At 24.7% G+C, this 10248-nt stretch overlaps 1 protein-coding gene across 1 annotated transcript; it reads right to left on the bottom strand.

Moving 5' to 3' along the window:
* Positions 1-9478: 9478 nt before the first annotated feature.
* Positions 9479-10147, bottom strand: EIN_339740 (myosin heavy chain; the record flags this gene model as incomplete). The annotated part of the gene is made up of 1 exon (XM_004256986.1): positions 9479-10147. A coding segment is annotated over one exon (669 nt), but the record flags the coding sequence as incomplete, so codon positions are not given.
* Between the last annotated feature and the right edge of the window lie 101 nt (positions 10148-10248).

Below are 10248 nucleotides of genomic sequence, written 5' to 3'. Positions count from 1 at the left end.
TAATAATTAATAATTAATAATTAATAATTAATAATTAATAATTAATAATTAATAATTAATAATTAATAATTAATAATTAATAATTAATAATTAATAATTAATAATTAATAATTAATAATTAATAATTAATAATTAATAATTAATAATTAATAATTAATAATTAATAATTAATTATAATTATTTCAAAAAACAAAAATGCACTAACCGGGAATTGAACCCGGAATCGTTAGCTTGGAAGAAAAAACTTTTGGCTTCTGAGGCTCCTTAGTGCTCTGAAATTATGTGAATTCAATCTCATTTCTTGAAATCTCGACATTGAAAACATTTTTTGTTTTCATTTGTTTTTTGATTTTTACACGTCAAATATGTTCGAAAAGACAATTACAATTTGTTGTAATTATATCATTTTCACATACATCACACGTCGTGGTTGATTTTTGAGTGCAATTTCTTTTAACATTTAAACACTCTCCTTTCTCTATAATTAACGATTTATCTCACTTGATACATGTTTGATAACCTTGTTTAATACATTTATTTATATGTTCCTAAATTCAAAGTTTAACACTTTCACAACCTAAACTTTTTTTAAAAACAAAAATAAGTAAAAAAGAAATTGTCCAAATCATTTTTTATTATTTTTTATTCCAAAACTCCTTTCTAACCCAAACCGGCCATTAGTCAGTTTTATTTTACTTAAAATAACTAACAAATGAGAACTCAATTACCTAAGATTGGTCAAAAATAATCTTTTTGGATGAAATTTCATATCACTTTATTGTGTTTCAACATTTAATATAAAACGCAACATCATCAATACACTTTATAACAAACAATGTCAAATAGTCAAATTAATAAATATAACGACAATATAAACACCAATATCGTTATAATCAAATGACAATATACTTTTTATATAAAAAACAACCAAATATATCAAACCATCATTAGACCCCATCTTTCTTTCTAATGCTTTGCTCTTGTTTAACACAAACAAACTCATTCATGTTTATTTGTGACTATAAAAATATACAATTCAAAATTGAGTTGATAAAAATAAATAAAAAATTTCCAAAATTTGTTTTGTGTATGAAGGCAAAAAAGGGTTTAGGTAAAAGAAAAAAATAAAAACTTTTTATTATAACGTTTCTGTCAGTGCCACCAAAAAATTTTTTATTGGAAGTGAATTTTGAAAATTTTGTTCCAACCCATCAAAATTTTAAATGTGGTGGTGGAAAAAAATTAATTCCAATAAATAAATAACATTTTAAGGTTTATAGAAATGTTATTAGATAAACCTTCAACGATAAATATATAACGTCAGTTACAAAAATAAAGAAGGTAAAATAGCAACATAAAAATGACCAATAAAAAGTGCAAAACAATTTAAAAACATTAAAGATTACTTTTTTCATATTCATTTATTCTTTTAGACTTCTTTGCAATGTTTAGCAAACATAAATTATTATAACGAGTCAATTAATTATGCACAACTTCTTGTTCTTATCACATTTGTATTTTTTGGTTCATTTCATAAAGTTTTGATATAGTTGTTTGAAGAATGTGAAACCGCCCTGTTTCTTCCATGGGTATAACAGTCATACCTCTGATTGATTCATTTCAATACCCGTTCCTCCGTGTTAACAAGAAAAGAGATCCCCTGTCGCTACCGTCATACCCCATACCAAGTTCATCCACTGTTACCACTTTCTCAGTCCTTTTTTGTGACTTTTTGACTATTGATAAAGAACTTTTAGTCTTTTTCCCTTTTCATGCGTAAACGCTTTTTAAGCTCAGTTTCTTCTACCAAATCTACATTTGTTGTTTAGGATCTATTCACCCCAATCCAATTAAGGTTATTTAGGAACCTTTCTCCTCTTCAGTCCTTAGATATTTTTTTCCTCTTCTAAGTATTTGCTACTTCCACCAAGATCTGTTCTCAAGTCTGTTTTAATAGAAATTACTTCTCTACCTTTATCGCTCCTGTATTCTTGACACTATGCATTTCCTTCTTCCTCGTGTGATCTATGTTGTAAATATTTTGTAGATGGAGTTTTCAAAATGTGTAAACTTTTGAAAGAAGTTCATTTTGTTTACTATTTTTATTATTCAGAATTTGTTTGATGGTGATTTGTTTATTTTTTATTTTATGAAACTGTGTCTTATGTATATTATTACAAATAATTTAAAATGAATTATCATCTTTATAAAGTTTAATATTTTATATAAAAAAGAACAAAAAGCTTTTTATTTTTAAATTATACAACTAATTTATATTAATTATAATTATCTATACAAAAATTGGCATAAGGTGTAATGACCACACTAAATTTACTGTTTTGTTTTATAAACTTATATAAAAATGGCAATATTTTCATTATTATTAAAAACCGCCTTCATAAGTCTAAAATTGTATAAATTTGCGGGCACTTGTCATGTTTTAAGAAAATTTGTTATTCTTGGAATTTACAAATTGAAGAAAACCATTAATATAATAATTGTATTATTATTTTTTATAACAAATAAATACAAAAACATTTATTTTTATGGAATAATTTCAATTTATGTATTTTTTATTAAATAATTATTTAACTATTATCTACTAAAGTAAAGAGGTTTATTATCAGCATATTGTTTACTATATATTATAATTTTATTTCATGAAATTATTAGATTATTAAATAACGTATATATCCCAGTTTTTAAAGCATTATATTTATTATTTATTATTATCTTTAATTATTAACAATAATAATAATTAATAATTTTAGTTAAAAAAACAAATAAATTATTACTAATTATAATTATTTATATAATATATTTAATACTCGCAGGTTTATGATATATATTATTTTACTAATGATTGCATTTAATTAATAAATAATTACGGCACTTATATTAAAAATGGTAATTTTAAAAATGATTTTAAATTTTTTGGGTTAAAAAATCTTCCCATTGTTTAAATGAAATTCACTTCCAATAAAAACATACCTTTTGGTGGCACTGTTTCTGTTTTGAACGTGTTAAATAAAAAAAATGTTATAATATTTTATTTCAATTAAATAATCAAGTTAAATTTAATGAAAATGTTGATGCCATTAAAAAATAATGTTGGACGACAGCACTGAAGCTGAAAAAACTCTTGTTGGCAGATTTGTGGAAGACCAAGACAAAACACTCAACGCCAAGTTTCATCACTTAAAGTTGACGTCGATTCAAAATTTCTCATTTGCTTAACCTTAGGAAGGAGGAACTGGAAAAAAAAATAATAAAAATTATAGGATTTGAATTTACATTCACTTTTTTTAATAATGAAAAAACGGATGTTGATTAAACATAATTAACTAAAAATTAACTATTTAATGTTAATTATATTTTATCAATATTATAATATAATAATTTTTGACAAAAAACAATTATAACCAAACTAACTAACTAAACCAAATTGATAAGATATATAAAGGATTCCGACCAGGGTTCGGGGAAATTTTTGTGCCAAAAATGATTATTTTTTAAGAAAAACATCCAATATGAAAAATGTTTAGTTTTTTGCTTTGTTTTTGTGGATTATAATGGGCTGTTTTTTAATTTCAATACACAACATAAAATACGTCAAAGTTTTTCGTGAATAAAATATTTTTTAAGTAAAAAAAATGAAAAACATACAAATATTTAAATCGATAAAACATTATGATTAATTTATATATATTTTAACACAAATTGATATTTCGACTTTATTATTAAACATTTGACAAAATAAAATTTTCTATATTTTTTAAAAATATAAATTATATAGTTGATATTAGATATTATTAATTACTAAATAACGGTTAATAAATATTTTAATTATATAATATAAACAATGTCATTAATAATTTGATTAATATATAAATATATATTATTTAAATAATTAAATTATTTCATAAAAGTATTAAATAAGTTTGTGTGATTTATCTCGCATACTTGTTGTTTGTAACGTATTTTGTAACATAAGATAGTGTTTAATAAAGGTTTCACAGCGTTTTGTTTTTATATTGTTATGCATATAATTTAAAACAGCCTTTTTCAACACGACAAACACAAGATTTTATTTATTATATTCCAGACAATTTCCAATTTTTGAACCTGTTATTAATGTTATTATTTTTGGTTTTTAGATCATTAAAACTCTGAATTTTTTTTAATCAGAAAATAACAATTTCGTATAATGGTTTTTTGGATGGTTTATTTTTTAAAAATTTCTATTACAAAACAATTAACAATCTACACACTTCTTGAAATGTTATTAACAAAGATTGGTTGCAAAAACAGTTGTAAGTTCACCAAATGTATGTTTCGACAATAATATATGTGGTTATGAAAACATAAAAACATAAAAATGCCTGGTTATAATAATAAAACAATTTATAACAATCATTAATAAAAATAATACTTTGTATTAGATATTAGTATTATTGTATTATTATCGATAAGTACATATAAATTCAATCAAAATATAACACTATTATTTCTTTTTTTAAACACGTTTCAATTTTTTTACAATTCTTGAAAAAATACAGCCAATTATATTAAAATGTTTTATCTTTGAAAACAATAAAAAAGGAATTTGTGTATAACATTTTTGATTCAAAACTTTAAACTACATTGACTTTTATCAATTTTATAAATAAATAATATATTTTAATTATTACACAAGTTGTGAGCACTTTGAACAACAAAAACACTATAAATATTAAAAGCGATAATTATTCTTCTTTGTTTGAATAATCTCGTTTCAAAATATTTGTGTTTTTGTTTACCATTATAATGCTTAAAAAACCGGCACCAAAAACAATACAAAATAGCTTGACAAATATTAAAACGTGGCAGCTTCCAATTTAATTTATAGTTCAAAAAAATAGTGGTTTTTGTTTTTTTCACTTAAACTTTTTTAGCGACTCTCGAAACAATGCGAGAGACACTTTGCGTGAAAATGTATATTTTGTTTAAGTTTAAAAATTTTGTAATAAAAAAATAAAATGTTAAATATAGATAACTTTGTTTTTAAGATAAAATAATAGCCGAAAAAAATAAAAATAGAATCATGTCATATTAGAGGTTTATATGCTTAACATAAGAGGATTTAATTTATGTTATTTTGGATATTTCTAAATAATTCTGTTGTTTTAAAACAAAATATTATAACAATTGTTTTAAATAACACAAAATTGTTATTGTAAATTAATATATTTTAATTAATTAAGATACAAACATATTTTTATTTATAAAATTAATTATATATAGTATATACAATCACAATATATTAATTATTTTGCAATCGAAAGATTATTTCTTATTATAAAAATATATAGAAATGAAAATAATTATTTTTACAAATAAATATAAAACCCGCAATTGAGTTGTGTGAACGGGGAATTTGTATTTATTGATGACAAAGAGTTTCCGTTGATCTTGCGGAGACTTTGGATACGTTTACGTAGCTAGTTAGTTACAATTAACACAACAATGAAAGTCTTCCGCTATTTTTCATTAAAACTTTTTTAAGAAAAAAAAACGTGAAAAAATTCGAAATAGTATATTCAGTCGTAAATAATCTATTATACAAAATCATCATCTATATATAAAATGTGCATTTTTCATAAACAAAATATAGAATAATTAAAATTAAAGAAAAAAGAAAAAACACATTGTACTAATAATTTGTATTATTATATACAATATCGTAATAGTACACCATTCATGATCGTTTATTATATCATTTAAATTATTATAACACTTGTAATTTGATTATAAAATGGAAACTTATTTTGAAGTTTTTTTAAAGAAAAAAAAACTTTAAAATAAAAAAAAATGAAGAAACTTGACTTGAGTGAAAAAATTTACATGTGACCATATTTAAATATATTTGTTAAATAATCAATTGTTAACAAACACACTTTAATATGAATTGTCAAAAGTACCCAATTATTGATAAATTTGTTATTTTTGATAGTATGTTTATTGTGTTTAATTGACATTATTTTCATCATACATAATACATACATGTATTTGTTCAAAATTAAAACAATATATAAACAGTTTTCAAAGGTGTTATATTTGTATGTCAAACTATATTGTTAAAGATGGCTTATGTTTGTTTTTTAATAAACAATTCTGATAATTCACAAATTTATTGAAAGTTTTTCTGTATTTGTTTGTAAACATTAATAACAAAAAATAACATACATATTATAATTATCAATCAAATTCAGATTGATTGAAATTTATGTTTATATCATTCTCGTGTTATTTTAATTAAGAAAAGGATTAGTTAAGCTTGTTATATTATAATATTAACATTTTGAGTGTTTTTCAAATAGATTCAATTCAAATTCATTAAAAAGTATAAAAACATATTATGAATGTTTAAAAATGTATTTTTTGTATATTGTAATTTTTGATAAAATGATTGTTATTCATAAATTTGTAAATAAATATAAATTTTTACATTACAATTATTAATAATTTATCTTTTAACAATTTCCAAAACATTCATTTTTATATGTTTCAAGATAAGTAATTAAAACACAATTTGTTGTTCAAATTATTTCGTTAAAAATTTCAATGAATATTTTTAAAATTTAATTCAATAATAATCACAGTCAGGACTTTTTAGGTTTTTTACTATAACATGCCGCTGAACAAAAATGTTTCCCTGTAATTTATTTGATTAATACCCGTTTTTTCAGTCTTTTTAAAACATTTTTATTTTTCTTTACCACAATAATAAACGTTTTTTGAATTAAAAACATCACAAAGCTTTTTACCACTTTATTCATAAAAATCAAATATTTGGTCTATACTTTTACCATCTTATTAACTGATTATTAGCATAAAGTTAACAAATATTACGCCTTAAAGGCTATCAACAAAGGGCAAGGCCAATTTTTGGATTCACAAATAGCCGCAAAAAACACAAGAAAAGAAGCTAAATTCGGACTACAAATTAAAAATAAACGGCGGTTGACGATTAAATTAGCTTTTTACACTTGCAATGAGATAAACGATTGGCACGTATTTCCAATTTTTACCATTTTCTTGATAAACAAAAGAAATTACACACAAAAAACCAAAACTATACCATAAAACATAAACCGCCTCAAACACAACACTTCAAAAACAATCAATGAAAGATAATAATAATTGCCGAATAAATCATTTTATTGAAAAATCAGGATAATATACATAACAAATAGGGAAAATGTTCTAAAACATCATAAACAACGAATCAACAACGAAACTCAGACAATTATTACCACACAATTTTAATAGACAATAAAACAACTATACAATAATTATTAAATAACTATATAAAAACAAGGTTAATTTAAACAAATAACTATATTATGACTATTATATTACTATCAAATGAAACTATTAAACTGAAACAATAATAAGATCCAAAATACAGAACCAGTATATAATTATTAATTAATTATCAAACAATTATCAAAAGACAGCACTATTTAATATTAAAACGTCAAACATAGATGCAAAAACACCAATTTATAATTAGAATATGAAATGACAAGATAGAAAAACATCAAAGAGGGGTACTACTTGTTATTCAATTCCAAATTGAAAAAAAATACAAACTAAGAATTTATTTTTAAATTATTCAAAAACATGCTTTGTAAACAAGAAATAATTTCAAATAATTTATAACACCATTTCTCCGCTTTCTCCTGTTCTTTATCTTATTATTGAGTTCTACAGATAAAGTAAAAATGACTTACAGGAGGCAGAATAATTACTTGACAAAGATTAAATTGATTGACAGAAAGATGATTGGCCAAAATGCCCAAATAATGATTTTTGGCCAGCTGTTTTAGGTTTATTTTTTCGGGAATTACCACTCATTCTATTTTTATAATTAGAAATTACTTGACAAAGACTAAAAACAGCGTTTTATTTTTCCAAAAACAAAAAATGGAACTGAACTCGATTAAGAAACGTCTCTTCGAACAATTCAGTTCTGGATCTCCTCCAATTCGCCAATTGTGAGTTTAATGCTCGAGACTCTAGTGAAGCGCGTCAATGGTACTGCCGTAGACTTGGTGATCTCCATGGTATAATACATGGAAGTTGTCACAAATATTGGCAATTTATATTTTTAGAATGGAATGTGTTACCCCGAGTTTCCCAATAACTCAATTTGCTATAACAATTCATTGATATGACTGACAAACACCGAAATTTCAATGGGAGAAAAAGCTTTTTTACTCTTCCTTTCCAAATTAGATACAGAAACTGTCGCTATTTTATCGGGCGGAGCAAAGAGTCGTTTGATGATTGCTACATTTGAAAATATGGTTGAAAATGCACTAAACTCTTCAATTGGACGATTTCTGGTGTGTTTCTAAAAGCACTGCAAGTGCTTTTAATGTCACAAAGCTTTCACTTTATAAAGTAGAAACAATCGCCTCAACGTGCTCTCTTCCCGACGCCAATTTAAAGAATAATGAATCTTCACGAAACACAAAAAAAACATTTTCCGCATTCTAAACAAAATTTTCTGTAAATTATGACTTTTTTGTTGCTTTGGGTTTATTTTTTCTGTGACTTTCATAATTATCCTCTCCGTCTTTGCGTGGTTTTTTACTCCACTTTTTGGAGAGTTTTGAACACATTTTAAATTCCAATTTTTCGGTTATGAACTGAAGAGACATGATATCTCAAGCTTGGTCGATATCATGTCTATAAAGAGAGTATAAAACAACAGTTTTTATCGGATTATAATTCTTTTTATGCTTTTTTCCCAAATATTTTTACCAAGTTTTTAAGGTCAAGCATTGCCGTTATAATTATTACTCAAATTCCTATTTTCAGCAAAACCAAGTTTATGGTAAAACAACTGAATTAATTTATTCGAGAAATGTAAACAAAATCCCCTAATGATGGTTCTCAAACCTTAATAAAAAATACTCTAAAATTTAAAAATAGAATTTTGTCAATTCTTTTTTCTTTGTCAAGTGATTTTTCAGCCTTTTGTAATCAATTTGTATCGATTTGTGATAAAAACCCTGGTTTTTTATCAAAAATAGAACATCATTATTTTTTTGTCATTGGAAATATCCATCACTAAATGAAAATTGTTTGCAAAAAGCATTTCTTGTGGAATTATTAGAGTCTACCCATAGACTCTAAGTAAGACTCTAAGTTAGAGTCCATCTTTCATAGGCTCTAGGCATCTAGTCGAAATTAAACTATAAAACAATATTTTATAATAACTTGACTCTTTCATTTAAACTAGATTTTAATATAAAAAAAATTATAACAATAATAATAATTATTTATCCTTATCTTTTCGTGTTTTACTTGAATCAACCTGTTCTTAGTCTTCAAAAGTAATTGCACTCACCCGATCAACTTCAAGTTGTTTGTTGTTCAGATCTTCACCGGCCTTTCTAACCTGTCTTTTAACCAAGCAATTCTCTGTTTAACTATCTCTGACTGAATGTCGTGTCATCTTCAAATCGGCTTGTGTCTTACCAATATGAGTGTTGAAAATAGATTCTTTCCGTTCAAATTTTGCAAGCTTTCTCTCGGCCTTTTCAACCTTTTTGGCATACTGTTTAGCTTGTTTCTTAGCTTTAGCAGCTGCGTCTTGTGCTTCTTCCAATTCTGTTTCATGTTTCGCTTTCAATTTAGCAATGGAAGTTCCAATAGCACCAGCGTCCGCCAATTTAGCTTCAACCTCGGTGACTTTAGCTCTAAGTCTTTGAGTTTCCTTGTCGGCTTCTTGTTTCATTGCTCTCTCTTTCTCGAGTTCCTTCTGTAAATCAGCCTTTTGAGCAGTCAACAAGTTAATCGACTTCTCAGCTTGTTCCTTATATTCACCAAATTTGTTTTCGTTCTCCATCACTTCTCTGAGTTTGTCTGCGTATTTCTTCTTCTGTGCTTTAGCTTGTTGAACAGTTTTTTTTTCAAGACCAAGTTGCTCATTCAATTCAGTCAACTTCTTTTCATAAGTGTTCTTCGACTGTTTAAAAGTATTAGCAGCCTGTTCAAGGGCTTCCAATTCAGTCTTCATCTCAGACATATCGTTTTCAAATTTGTCGCATATCGTCTTGTTTCTCGTCGAGTTCAATATTTGTTCTTGTGAATTCTTCAGAAACAATTTAATAATCTCTCATTGTCTTGACATTCTCTTGTTCAGCCATCTGGACGTTCTTCTCAAATGTTTCAGCTCTGACTATGATTTCAGCG

Source organism: Entamoeba invadens (assembly GCF_000330505.1).
Source record: "Entamoeba invadens IP1 unplaced genomic scaffold scaff_1105074724569, whole genome shotgun sequence".
NCBI classification, from domain to species: Eukaryota; Evosea; order Mastigamoebida; family Endamoebidae; genus Entamoeba; species Entamoeba invadens.
The sequence above is the reverse complement of the archived record's forward strand: the minus strand, read 5'-3'. Positions and strand labels throughout refer to the sequence as shown.